We start from the raw sequence: 14,874 nt of genomic DNA on the forward strand, positions 1-14,874 counted from the left end.
CTATGAGTGCAAACATATGGTTTCTGTCCTTCTCTGCCTGGCTTACTTCACTCAGCATGACACCCTCAAGGTCCATCCACTTTCCTACAAAGGGCCATATGTCATTCCCTCTCATTGCCATGTAGTACTCCATCGTGAATATATACCACATCTTCTTGATCCATTCGTCAGGTGATGGACATTTAGGCTCCTTCCATGTCTATGGCAAGTTTTAAAGGGCCCTAATATGTCTTTTTCTACTTAGACTACTAAAATGTTGCAGAATTATATTTAAATATTTATTTAGCACTAAAACTCACTACTCAATCTCCACCCCACCCCCTGAAGTTAATTTCTTAATTAAATACTTAAAATTCACAAGTATATGCTCATTATAAGATATCACAAATTACAGATATGTAAGTATTAAGCTTTTCTATTTTCCCTCTTCATGACCCTTTCCCTCAAAGAAACCAATATTATCACTCTGGTTATTATATGCCCACCCCTACTATTCTCATTCAAATATAAATAAATATGTAAGCTCCTTGCCTCCACCAATATTTTTCAGAGAAACAGGACCAAATTCTACATCACTCTAGATGGACTAGTATCTGTCATGATAATCATGAATAACTTCAGTTTGAGTAACTTCAGTTAGAAGTTAGAATTAAAATTACACTGTAATTTGTCTTTATTTATAGTGAATTCCATGGGGCCTAACAGATTTTTTAAACAGAGTAGGTGCTCATAGGTATTTGTTAAATTGAAGCACAAAGTAGAAGTGCAGAGATAGTTTAATGTTATAAAGTTTTTCAAAATACATGATGACATTTTGAAATAAAGCAAAATAAAGTGAAAGAGCCAAGAATAGACTATGAGGCTATGGTATTTTCAAAGGTTGTAACTTCTAGGAATGTGGGCTTTTACAACTATGTAAAATACATAATTGTCCCATAAGACTATTTTAATAAAAATCAAAATTAAGTACTAGGCAATAGTAGAGTCCATTAATAAAACTGAGGCTAAATTTCTGTGAACATGTTTCTTTAAATATGCAGTGGCTTTGCCAATAATTAATTTGAAATATTATTTCCCATAAAGCTGTTTGGAAAATCTAAAACAACTATATAGGGAAGAAAAAGCTTGTAATGGTGAAAAGTAAAAGTCTTGATTCTTCTGTTAAAGGTTATGCATTTTAATATGATCTTTTGGCTGATTTATGTAAAGCTTTGTGTTTTTCATTTTCTCAAGGCTGCCACTGTAGTGATGTATGGTACGTTTTAGCACCAAGTTTGCCATAAGCAATAAAGTCTGGGCCCCAAAGAAATTTTAATATATTTCCCCATTTTTTAACCTGGAGCTTTCCATTATTCAGTTATTTTGTTTAGGGTCCCCTGTTAAGTTGATGTAAGTTTTATACTCACATAAATAACTTTACAATTTTAACTTAAAGATAAAACTTAACTAGATTAGTTATTTGATAAAGAAGTTTAAGGGTCACCATATGTAAAGTGAAAATCTTAGTGATAATTTAAATTTTCCACTAACAACCTGTCTAAATGTAATGTATTTTACATTCTAGTTTGATTGCAGCATTTCTCCCCCTCTAACAAGATAGAAGAAAAATAAACAAGAAAGTGACTTTCATTAAATGGTATGCAACATGAAAAGGAAGCACATGTCTATAAAATTCTGTAAGAAGAAAAAATGAAGAAAATAACAATCAATTCTAAGTTCAAAAATCTTATTCCAGAACTAATAGTTGTTACAGAGAGTATAAAGATAAAAAGGGAACAGTCCTCAAGAAATTTATGACCTAGTAGAAATAATAAGTCTTTAAACATTATAAGATAAAGCTGATGAAGTTATTTGTCACAAGAAAGGAAGAAACAAAGTGTTAGGGCAGTTCATCGGTGGAGCTATGAATATAGTTCAAGCTCAATCTGCCATGAATATCATGGGCAGGATATAAACAGTTAAAGAAAGTGAAGAAGAAAGGAAAATACATAAGATCGTAAAAGCAAAGGCAAGAGAAAAGAAAAGAGGAAGGCACAGTAAGAGAGTATCTATCCAATGGTTCCATTCTTCCGGAGTAAAGGATACATGTGGGGGGGGCGGGGGTTCCTGAGAGCAAGACTGAGAAAGGACGTTCTGGTTAACATGTTAGACAGTATTCAGTTCGTGGCTAAGCATCTTTCTTTATTTAGGAAAAAAATGTAGCTGTATTACACATTTTTGTGTAGGGAAATAAAATCTAGGAAGAAACATCAAGATGGGGATAATGAAAGCAAGGAGTCCACCTAAAAAAGTTGTATGTTGTCCAAGAGTTTGGGCAAGATGTGACTCTCACTAGAGAGATGGGCATGGAAATGGGATATGTTAGACTAGCATGTAAAGAATTAGAAAACCAACTGAATGTCACAGTAAAAGAGAGAGAGCTGTAAGAAATGATGCCAGTATTCTTTTCTTGAGTTACCAGGGGAGAAACAGTTGTGTTAAATAACAAAAATAAGGAGAAAGGACAGTTGGAGGGGAAAATGAGTTCAAGATTTATACACAATGAACTTGACAATGAAGTCCAGTAGTTTATTTTTGCTTTTGTTTCTCTTGCCTCAGGATATATATCTAAAAAGAAGTTGCTAGAGATGATGTCAAAGAGGTTACTGCCTGTGCTCTCGTCTAATATTTTTATGGTTTCAGGTCTCACATTTAGGTCTTTTATCTATTTTAAATTTATTTTTGTGTATGGTATAAGAAAGTGGTCCAGTTTAACTCCTTTGAAAGTTGCTGTCCAGTTTTCCCAACACCATTTGTTGAAGAGACTTTTTCCTTTTGGAAATAAAAAATGTGTTTCTTAATGTTACAAAATAACCAGTAAGAGTTAATGATATTCTTCCTGATTGTCCAATAATATTGATAAAATGAATACTGTATCAAAACAAAAATGATAAACCATGTTGGTGACACCCAGTAGAATAAACCTGATTGGCTAAATAAAGTGATTGCCTTTTCATCCGATTTTCAAATGCTCTGCATCATTATAATAACTGGTCGAGATGAGAGCAGGGAAGAGAGAGGAAAATAAACTAGTGTGATAAAAGCAAAGAAGTGTTACAGAAGTTAGAGAGGAAGATGAAATAAAAGGGGGAAACGGCACATATAATGCAGAGGTTATGGATAGGACATGCTAACAAAAGTCAGAGAAAGTGAATCCTGAAGAAGTTGCCAATAATAATGAACAAGGCTTTCACATTTCCCCAATTAATCAATGTTTCCATTAGAATAAAAAAAATGCTTTTTAAGAATTATGTATATAACTAGATGTTCTGTAGTTGTCAGGCACTGGGGACACCTAAAAAAAAAAAAAGAAGAAGGAAAACTTACCATATTTATTCAGTGTCAGTGAATATGCCACCTTAATGAAATCACATTCTTTTTTTCAAGAGGGCAAATGGACTGTGAAAATCAATGAAATACTAAAGCAATAATTGAATAATGAGCTATATATGTAAAACTGAACTTATCATGGCTGATGTGTCTAAACAAGAATTCAGTGGTTTTTATTTTCTGTGCATGCAGATGTCAGCAATAGTAGCAGAGACCTAGAAGGTAAGAAGTTCCTTTCATTGGATATGAATGAGATTTGGATAGTACAACTTCATTTTCTTGAGGATTACCAGCTTTTTGGAAAAAGGTCACCATAACCATCTTCTAGCTTAATTCATTGTGACTTACTTTCAATCCTGTCAATCCTAATTTTTCTGGACACTAATAATTATTCTCTAACTTTGGAAACTCATCCTAAGATTTCTGGAGTAACCATTCTTTTTCCTTTACTCGCCAATCCTCATTAAACTCTTCATTCTTCATATTCCCCATCATATATGTAACTTGGTGTGTCTCAAGACTTGGTGACAGAACATGAAAGATGCTGGAAACCTTTCCTGATCCTTTACATCTCCAGGAGTGGACCTTTTAATCAAAGGGTCTAATCCAGATCTTTACCTATTCCATAATACATCTTTAAAGAGACATTCTGCTGTATCTTGACAGTCAAGGTATTTAAAATAAAACTCTTTATCACACTTCTGCCTCACTTTCCATCTTTCACTTGTACTTCTGTTCTCATGGATATTTTTGGAAAATATTTTGTTTCTTCTTTTCCTCCACTCTTTTTAAAAATATTTTTCAATGTTTTATTTATTTTTGAGAGAGAGGCAGAGAGAGACACAGGGTGTGAGTGGGAGGCAGAGAGAGAGAGGCAGACACAGAATCCAAAGCAGGCTCCAGGCTCCGAGCTGTCAGCACAGAGACTGACATGGTGTTTGAATTCATGTATCATGAGATCATGACCTGAGTCGAAGTTGGATGCTTAACTGACCAAGCCACCCAGGCACCCCCTTTTCCTTCACTCCTAAACCTCAAATAATGAAGCTCCAATTCATCCTCAAACCTTCCCTGTCAGGTTTATGTACAATAAACTAATTTTTATTTTACTAGATGATTAGTATTTGATTATATAATGTCCTGTCTTCTCACTACTTAATGTATATATGACTCCCTTTTCAACTGAATTGCAAACTCTTCAGAAATGTAAAATCTTTTGCATCATATGGAGTTCTCAAAACAGAAGGATTTGCAAAATTCTTCACTGAGGATCTGAAAAATATCACTAACAACAATAACAACAAAATGCTTTTTTTTTTTTTTTACCCTTTAGCTGTTGTTATAGAATTATATACACAGAGCAAGGTCATGTATCTCAACTTTCTCTTAAAATCACTGGGAGTCTGAATCTTAGATTTACTTGCCTTGTCCTCCAAGTGCAATTCCAGAAAGCGTAGATAAGCAACAGGTGCAAATGCATCAGCTGAATGTATGACCACTTCTGATGCATCCCTAAAACAGAAAAATTTTATAATACATTTACTGACTACATAAATTGTGGCAAACTGTTCTCTGCTAGTGTCTTACAGAGACCGAAATAACCCTTTTGTATTTGTTTCCACTGGTGAACAATATGTAGTGATTAGCATCTATTTTTAATAATCCAATTTTTAGTTGGGAAAAGGATCAAAGAAACTAACTTTCCAAGAAAAAGTAACGAAGCTTTTTGTCTTTATAGTGACACATAGTTCAACGTTCAGGTTCACTCAAAGCTCTCTGAACATTTTTGAGACTTAAAATTCCTATTCAATTTCATTTTCACAAATTTGCTTGGTAGGGGCTAACCATTAAACAATAGCGCTTTATCTTCATTATTCCTTTCATTTTCAAGAGGTAATTCGTTCAGTGTTTCACACAAAATCTCAATTATCCTTCACAAAAGCAGTGCTGGTGATGGTTTTAAGCTCTAGGTGAACTCTTCACACTGCAATATCACTGCTATTAAAATTGATTGTCTGACACAGTAATTACCACATTCAGGTAAAATGGTATGAACTGCTTGCCGGCACCATATGGATACATGTAAATTAACTCAACTTTTATCAAAGATACCCTGTAAAGCACATATGAATAACTAAGATGTGTGAAGTTCTAATAACTAATTATTTTTTATTGTTGTTTACTAAGAAAGCAATAGTGTTTTGCATTTCAGCCAAAATTTTAAAAATAGAAAGTCTCCATATCTCTTTAATGCCTTGGGAACTAGTTCCATTGTTTATATTACTACATTGCTAGCATTCTAACCTTTGTAGGATAGCAAAATAAATTGTTACTTTATTTGACTTTGCAACTAATGTAAGTTATTTTTGAGTCAACTTTTGTAATGTAAAGTTATTTAATGGCAATAAAAGGAACCCCAAAAAACTTGGCTCCAAAATATTAAATTTTCATGCACAAAATCTGTTTACTTTCCCCTTTGAAAGATCAGAGATAGAAAAAAATGTTTGATGATTAAAAAAGTCAACTACCACTCATGAACTTTTAATATCAAATATGCCTCTTGTTAGTGCTTAGGAAAAATAACATTAAAAAAGGCTTCTGTGACATTACAAGGAAAGCGACTTATAAAAGAAACAGAATTATTAACGAGTCAGGAGCGTGACAGAAAGATATAACCTGCCTTCATAGGCTACATCAACCAAAAGATGTCTCGAGTATAATGAGGAGGAGCAAGAGAACACAAGGAGGCCCTCGCAGTTTCTCCCATGTGGCCCTCTGGCTTGTTAGCTCTAGTCTTATTTTTCCTACTTACTCCAGAATTACTTCTTCTGATACTGTTTTGGCTCAGCAATCAGATTCAGATTCCAATCCCTATGTACAGTCTCACTCTTACATTAAATTTCTATCTCCCTGCTTCCAATCTCAGCCTGGGATACTGACCCTGAGCCTTAATTATGCCTCATCTAGGCAGCTTGGTCTTGACAATGGAGTGCACCAAAACTATGATTAACCCAGAATCAATGCTATGTCAGTAGAAAGGGTGTCAGAAACTGCCTTCTCATGCCAGTTATCTCCACCAGAAACAGAAGGTTGACAGCAAATAGCTCATTTAATAAATGTAATTACTGCATTCTGAATAAAGATAGTTGTCCAGAGAAAATACAGAATATTCTAAGCACTAAAGAATATGATTTTTATGAATTCTATTAAACCCATAATCTCTAATTGACTAACATCACTTCATTTACTTATACAAAGCCAGCCAGTTGGAAGAGACTAGATCTCAAATGAACAGTTTTTAGTTTCCAACAGAATAATGCTACTATTGCTCTTCTTAACCCTTTTGGAATATACTGAGTTACCCAGAAAATTAAGACCAACTGCGTCACAACAAAAACGTTTTCCAGTTGGCTACTCTTCCATCCTTTCCCTATGAATACAAACAGTCAGGCTGGTCACTACCTCTTCTACAAGTGAGGCTTCTTTACAGCCAAGGGGTCTAGCCCATGTTCCTTTTCACTGCTGCATTAGGCTTACCCCTAGTTACAACTTCAAAAGGACAGGTGAGTCAGGTGAGGCTCCCAAGGTGTGAGGTCAGGCCCTCTCCTCTCACTTCAAAACAAAAAAACCCTGACATTATCTCTTGAGACACAGCCATGGTCTTTGTTCCTACCCTTCTTCTAAAAAGACAACTGTAAGCGATATTCTCTGTGGACTCCCACTTACCTTTGGAGACATCTCCAGTGTCATTTCTGCAAAGCCTTCCCTAGTTTACTCCTATACGTCTGCAGACTTTCCCTTGCACATCCACTACACTATAATTATGTATTTGTATGCTTGCCTTCCTTCTTATAGAAGGATCAGGTTTTGATCACCTTTGTCTGACTTTCCCCCACCCCACCTCTCTTGGCTCAAAACAGAGTACATTGCCTGGTATTTATCAGACATTTGTTGAATATTTGATTATATAATCAAACTTTGTTAAGGATCTACACACACCCTATTGAACTCTCACAAACTCATACTAATTTTTCAATTACCTATCTTCACATGAATATATATTTTTTCATATGTGCATACTGTATGTAAACATGTGTATATATACACCAACAATAGAATATAGGATCTCTAGCATAATAAAGATAACACTTAAGAGGTCTAACAATGTAAATATAAGGAAAATAGTTCATAAATTTAAATAAATTCCCAGATGATACAGGTAGACATCAGAAGGTAGGTAAGGACTTAATTCATCCTTACTGCTAAATGTCACACTATGATGCTCTTTGCTGAATTATGTCTTGAGTGGGTAGAAAATAAGGAGTAGGTAAGGAAAATGAGTACAAAGTATTTTAACCATAGAATTTAGTTCTTCTTCCCTCTTTCCCTTCCTTTTTTCCTTCCTTCACGTTCTTCCTTCCATCCATTCATTGATCCATTCCATGGGTAGCAACTTTACATTAGTAGCATTGTAATACTAAAAATTCAAGTGGAAAGATGGAGTTATATCAAATAGTGACATTTTAAAAATATGTTCATTGATGGAAGAAAACCAATTAATACAACATTAAGGGCTCACTTTTTATGTCTGGTACACATACATATAAATTTAAATTAAGTAATAAGAAAGTAGTCTCTTTCTTTGAGGATCTATAATTGTCCTGCAATTATCCTCCTTTTTTTAAAAAAAAAATTATTTACTTTTGAGAGAGACAGACAAAGAGTGAGAGGGGCAGAGAGAGAGGGAAAGAGAGAGTTTCCCAAGCAGGCTTCATACTGTCAGCATGTAGCCCAATTAGGGCTTGAACTCGCAAACTGTGAGATCATGACTTGAGCCAAAACTAAAGTCAGACACTTAACTGAATGAGCCACCCAGGTGTCCCAATTAGCCTCCTTTCTTAAAGACCTCAAGGCCTCTCTGGAAAAACAAACAAGCAAAACAAAAACAGAACAAACCAAACCCCCCCCCCCACCTTTATTTTCTGAACTAAAAATCTGTATTCAGAAGTGAATAATCACATTCTAATTGACATGAAGAGTGAATTGTAAAATGTTATAGTTAGAAAATTTTAAAATTACTTTCAGACAAAGACTGCTATGTCTTTCCTGAAAGATATAAAAAATGTTTATTGAGGCAAAATGTATATTATAAACTTCCAGAACCACCTTGATTTCTCTAAATTACTTCATTATACAAAAAGAATTCAATCTGTGTTTTTGAAAAAAAAATCCCCAATAATAATCAAATCATTTTGTAAGTAAAAGTTTAATTTTTCTCCCGTTTCTGGTCTTCTCCTCATAAAAAAAAGATTCAGACATTTGAAATGAGATTTCAAATAATCAATTAGTTTTATGCTAACTGCGGCAGACAACTATTAAATCAAAGAGAACAGGAGAAATTGTTAAATTTGTCCAAGGAATGAATTCAAAGTTACAAGATCTGGTATTATTAATGGTCAATTGTTAACAAACAGTTATAAGAACTAAACTTATCTTTTAATTGTATCATCTCTAAATCAAATAACTTTCATTTACATAGTTTTATTTTTATTTTTTTATTTAAAAAAACTTTTTAAAAAGATGTATTTATTTTTAAGAGAGAGAGAGACAGAGTGCAAGTGGGAAAGGGGGGGATGGACAGAATTCAAAGCAGACTCTAGGCTCTGAGCTGTCAGCGCAGAGACTGACACAAGGCTCAAACCCACAAACTATGAGATCATGACCTGAGCCAAAGTTGGACACTTAACCTACTCAGCCACCCAGGTGACCCCACATATAGTTTTAGAATGTGCCATGCATATTCATCATACTGAGTGCTTACTAGTTAAGTGTGATAAGGACATTTTCTATTTTAGAGAGGAAGAAAGAGTTTATATATTATAGGTGACATTCTTTTTCCATAACCTAGGATATGTCTCAACCTATAACTTCCAATTATAACCTAAAAAGGAACACATAAAAGTAAGTGAAAATAGGATAAGTAACAGATAAATGACAAATGAATTCAACAATATTTAACGAACACTTATTAGTAACAGCTCTGTGTTCTCAGAGTTCATGTATGAGAACAGGCACTGGAGGGGATGGCAGCAAAAACCTTTAAAAATGGAAGGATTTAAACAGCACAGGAAATACAGTCGGTGGTACTGTGATAGTGCTGTATGGTGACAGATGGTGGCTACACTCGTGGTGAGCAGAGCATAATGTGTAGACTTGCAGAATCACGATGTTGTACACTTGAAACTAATGTAACACTGTGTGTCAATTATACTTCAATTAAAAAAAAAGAAAAAAGAAAAAAAAGGAAGGATTTAGCCAAGAGGGGAAAAATAGGAAGGCAACCTAGAGAAAAGGCATCAAGTAAGAAAGTTATGAAGAGAAGGTGAGGCTTGGCCTGTGAAGAGAAAAGCAGAGAATATGTTTAAATATTGGAATTATATTAGTGATTAACTGATAAGTGAGTAGAAGTAAAAACACAGTGCTACCTCTGTGTTCTCAAGATACACACCTGCTATGTGAGCACTTTGGTACGGCTGACTTACCCACCTCTCCTGTTACAGGAAGAACTCCTACAGGGCAGGGCAGTAGCTTGCAGAGCTCCACCCACATCATTCATCTCAATAAATGATTATTCAATTGAACCGAACAGCTCATTTCGGCACTAGAGGGTTCTGTGCATTCCCCTGACATCCCTCTCTATGATAGCACGACTCATTTCCCTCATGCTATCGTCTTGGTCAGGCTCAGGTTTTGTGCCCACAAATGATGTCTACAAAAGATTCAGTGTTCAGGGCTAAAGCACTATAATAAACAGACCTTCTGGTTATGTAGTGTAAAGCAGTACATCTCTTAGAATTCTAAGTTGTTCTAAGACTTCTAAGACCTCAAGTTGTCAAGTAATGGGAAAAGTTTGCGTCTCTGGCATTTTTCTCTTACTGTGCTTTGTTCTGTATTTACTAATTTACTTAGTCCCATATTAATAAGCAAATACATTCCAAGTTTCCCATTATATTGTAATTTCACCCTAGCATGCAAACACTCTTCCTGAATCACCAAATAGTAGTATTTTATAGAGTAAGACCTAATGTACACTTCATTCAGGAATCATGATCAGAGTACCTAGCAGAAGGATCTCCCATCTATGAACTTATAACTTTTATCCTTTACCATTTTGTATCTAAATTATATATAGATGTATCTTCCATTCAATCTTCCAAGGCAGGAGCTATATTTTATTTTAATGTTTATTTATTTATTTTGAGAGAGAGAGAGCAAGTGTGAGCGGGGGGTGGGGGGAAGGGGTAGAGAGAGGAGACAGAATCCCAAACAGGCTCCACACCCAGGGTGGAGTCCAACATCTAACTGGATCTCATGACGGTGCGATCATGACCTAAGCCAAAATCAAGATCTGGACCTGCTGAGCCACCCAGGTGCCCCACTATCTTTGCATAACAATGAAGCCCAGTAGAATGCTTTAGAAATAATAGATACTTGATAAATATTTGCCAAATAAATTATTGTTGATTAAAGGAAAAGAAGTTAGAAGAACATGAAAGTAGTAAGAATGGATGATTATTACATACGTGATAATGAAAGTGTCCTGGTCATGTTTCACTACACAAATGTATTTGTTTAGACAATTCACCTAGAGTTGTCTTCATTTTCTTAGCTGATTCCTCCACTCATTATTAATATGTATCAAAAAACCCACCCCTTAGTGGTGAACATGTTGAAGCTGTTTATCAATACGGGATTCTAATCTTTCATCAGATGAGGCTTCTGAAATCAAGCATAATTATGCCAATCTTTTTCAAGAATAAGAGCTTAGGAAAAGCAGATAAAGTGTTCGTTATCATAGGAGAAGAGTGACATAATTTAGAGTATGGAAAACAATGTAACAAACTGAGGAAAAAAAGTTCTTGTTTTTCACTAAACTGATTTTAACAATCTATGGCAAAGAAATCACAGTGCTCACCATAAACTGAATTCATTTAAAAACAAAGTTTATATGTAAAAATAATCCCAAACAATAACAGAGAAATGCTTAGCATTACTATTCCAAGTTGTTAAAGCCAAGAAAAAGGAAAAAGAGGATGGAGTTAATGGAACCCACAGGCTACTGATGTGGCAGTTTATCAAATGTAGCTGTAATGAAAGATAAATAATACAGGCTATTCACACTTCATGAAAGGATAAAAGTGTCAGTGTGTAGGTACCAGTTTTACTGCAGGGCATAATCAGCAAGTAAACGAAAGCGCAATGTCTAAAAAGTTTATAGCCTTCTATGAAGGCCTCGTCTTGTCAGGTATTGATTTAGGTATTCAGACAACTTCACTGGTATTAAACAAATTGAGTGTTTGTGAACTTGTAGGACATGTTCTATTTCTCCCAACAAAAGTTGCCTCGAGCTTAATGTTAAGTTGCTTCCATCACTTAAATTTAAGGAAAGGGAAGAAAATGCTGAAAAGATATCTTACACAATTATTTTCTTCTTAAATAGAGGGCAATCCAAAGTGAACGTCTCATACTCTCCACCTTCTCCACAAACATGGACTCCGTACTTCTTAGAAAGCTAAAACGAGGAAAACAACGACAAAACAGGAAACTTAAAATTAGACCGCAAAAATGGTCACTTAACTAATGTCATTTTCCCCTAAAAAGATCCACTCAAGAAACTTTAATTCCAAAATATATCACAAGCAACATGAAAATAACTTTATATTTCCACTTAAAACATGTGTTTAAAATGTTATCATAAAGCATAGGAATTTTAGTAATCCCCAAATCCTTACAAAAAGAGGTAAAGGATCAACAGTTTATGTATAATGAGTGAACTTAGAGATTACTATAATGTCAGGAATGATACTTGCTTTAGATTCAAAGGAGGCTAAGGAGGAATATCTGCAGCCAAACTGAGCTTCCCTCCTGCCCTTTGACCTACATGTGAATGGGGAAAAAATAGGTCATGACTAGGCCATTTCTCGGAGACACAGAGAAAGCAATCTAAGGCCTTTCCTTTGGCCTGTGAATAGAAAGGAGTCACAGACATGGCTATTATGCTTGAGGTTATTATTAGTGAAGTTCCAAGGGTACCAAGAACTAGTCACGTTCCAAACTGTAGACAAGTCTTAGGCAGGTCTAACTCCAAGAAACGTTGGGACAGCTTATCATGTTGTCTAAGTCTGAAGTTATAAACCACACAAGCAAGCAAAGAAATAAACAACCTGTGATTTGCATTAAATATAAGCTGAATTATTTAAATGATCCTGATACTAACAGTAAATTAATCTCCTATTGGGCTGGTGGATGGCTAGAATCGGTGCTGGGGAACACTCTCACTGGCTGTGTCCGAGGCTCTTCCTGCTCTTGTGTAGACACTTTATGACTATGATTCCATCTCCCTTGTTCTGAATTCCCATAGCTTTCTCTGCTTATAGCCTCTCCTAGTCCAGAATCCTCACTGCCCAAAGGAAGAGTGATTCCATTGATGCTCACTGTTACTGCCAGTGCTGGGACATATGGCATAAGTCTTCAGTTTTATCTGAATAGCTATGTATTTATTTCTTTGCTTATTTTGTGGTTGTGCTGTAATTCTGAATCGATTACATTTCAAGTCTTGACTATGTGCCCTTAGGGAATTAAAGCATGGGTTTGTGAGAATTCTACTGTCCTCTCCAAGGATCAGCAGTAATGTGAAAGACACTGTAAAGCCAAACAGTAAGAAAAGTGAAGGAAAGAAAACTGGGTGGCCTTTGCTATATGAGCTCACAAGAGCAAAGCAGGAATTTTACTATGTTGAATCATGAAGTAGAGTATCTGCAAGGCAGAATTATGGCCATTGGTCCATTTGGGAGCGATAACAGAAATAGTTTACTTTACCATATTAACTCAAATTAGTATCTGCTTTGCAATAAAAATGTAGAAACAATAATGGGATATGGGTTTCAGTGATGTCTCCTTGTTCTACCAGCTAGAGCCTGTGCTCTTTTTTACTAATCTCCTTTTCAGTGGTCTTCTCGTTCCAACACCTTTCCACGAAGTGAACCTTCTAAGCTCACCTTTATGGTCAGTCTTTTTATGTGGGAGTACACATTACCAATTATTAGCTTTTCTTTAACTGGAAAATGCTTTATTTAAGCTTTGCATGCTTTCTATACCACCAAAGAGCAGCTGGATTTTTAAATTAAAGTCGGCATTGCTGTTATCCTACTGAAGTAGTTCTACTAGTCTCTAGTAAAAATAATGTAACCTGCTATGTAAGACCAACATAGTATCATTGTAAAAAGACTGCCAGTACTAGGAAATCTAAAATTTGGATGTATCCAGTGATATTTTCATTTCACACACAGTATTTCCATCGTATTCATGTAATCACTTCTTCAACTAGTATCTACTGAAAAATTATTATTAGGCAGGCCACGCTAGATGAGGGAGATCCAAAAGTAAAAAAGACAATATCCCTGATCTCTTAAAGCTTATCGAATATCCTACACCCTATATTTCAATACCACAAGATAATGAAACAGTGATGATGCTTCTGTAAATAAACATACACAGTCTCTTCTCCCTTTCTATTATTGATTCATCCGCATGAACACAGATTCTAAGTCAAGAAGTCTGAATAAAGAGCTCAGTGGTCTTTACAGCTGATGAGCCAAGAAGCAGTCTTGAATACGAATGCTTAGGACATCTTTTGCAGCCATTCTAAACTCTACTAGCTTCAAGCTCTAATAGACAAAAGTCCTCAGAGAAAAATCCAACTTTATTGGCTTGCTGTTAGCTAGCTCCAAGGCCCTTTGACATTTTAAGAGAACTTTCTCAAGGGAAGCCTATGCTAGTCAACCACTCTCTGTAGTGAATCTTCTGCTAGGACATAGCATTCTATTAGAAATCCTCATCCTTGTAACACCAAAGCATGATGTATAGACAGCGTCAGTTTAGGGAAGTGGAGAAACTAGATGAGCTCATTCCAGAGACATGTTTGTGGTACACAATATTCACTTTACTCTTCTAAAATCTGTGAAGTCTGTGTTACTAATACACTGTTCACAGAACGTTGCAACTTAATAAAGTTGCAACATGTCTCTAACATGTCTCAAGTCCGTGTCTGGTTTCAACTCAAAATTGCCCTTACTGCACGCTAGTAGTTAATCATTCCAAATGCAGTTTTGCAATTCTCTTTGATAAATTTTTCTATCAATCTTACTGTCACTGAAAATGCTAAATAGGTAACAGTTTTTTAAAGTTTAGTTTCTCACTAAATTATCATCATTCTTTTCGAATTTTAAGTACATAAAATAGCAACCTACATTGAAAAATAAAAAATATTTTTCATATTTCTTCACTAAGGTCTAATATTCATTAATGGTTAAGCTATATTTAATAGTTTCAGTTAGTTGTAAAAAGTGGAAAAGACAGTTATTTTCACCATAACAGCAAAAATATGCCAGACAGGTTACAAAATCATGGTTTTTTGTTTTATATACAGAGAGTTAAGGATGCAAA

At 35.1% G+C, this 14,874-nt stretch overlaps 1 protein-coding gene across 5 annotated transcripts in view; it reads right to left on the reverse strand.

Moving 5' to 3' along the window:
• Window positions 1–14,874, reverse strand: part of DPH6 (diphthamine biosynthesis 6) — a 271,479-nt gene that overhangs the window by 106,920 nt on the left and 149,685 nt on the right. For 3 of the 5 annotated variants that reach the window (XM_029951822.1, XM_029951824.1, XM_029951823.1), the window contains exons 7-9: window positions 11,847–11,941; window positions 4,794–4,881; window positions 3,228–3,334 (exon numbers count right to left, since the gene is read on the reverse strand). In XM_029951822.1, the coding sequence (XP_029807682.1) occupies window positions 3,281–3,334; window positions 4,794–4,881; window positions 11,847–11,941 (237 nt within the window). In that variant the 3' untranslated portion in view covers window positions 3,228–3,280. Of the gene's footprint in view, window positions 1–3,227; window positions 3,335–4,793; window positions 4,882–11,846; window positions 11,942–14,874 lie in introns of those variants that run through there. The other 2 variants (XR_003913310.1, XR_003913309.1) reach the window with 1 other exon arrangement.

The sequence above is a fragment of the Suricata suricatta genome, chromosome 9 (assembly GCF_006229205.1).
Source record: "Suricata suricatta isolate VVHF042 chromosome 9, meerkat_22Aug2017_6uvM2_HiC, whole genome shotgun sequence".
Taxonomy (NCBI): Eukaryota; Metazoa; Chordata; class Mammalia; order Carnivora; family Herpestidae; genus Suricata; species Suricata suricatta.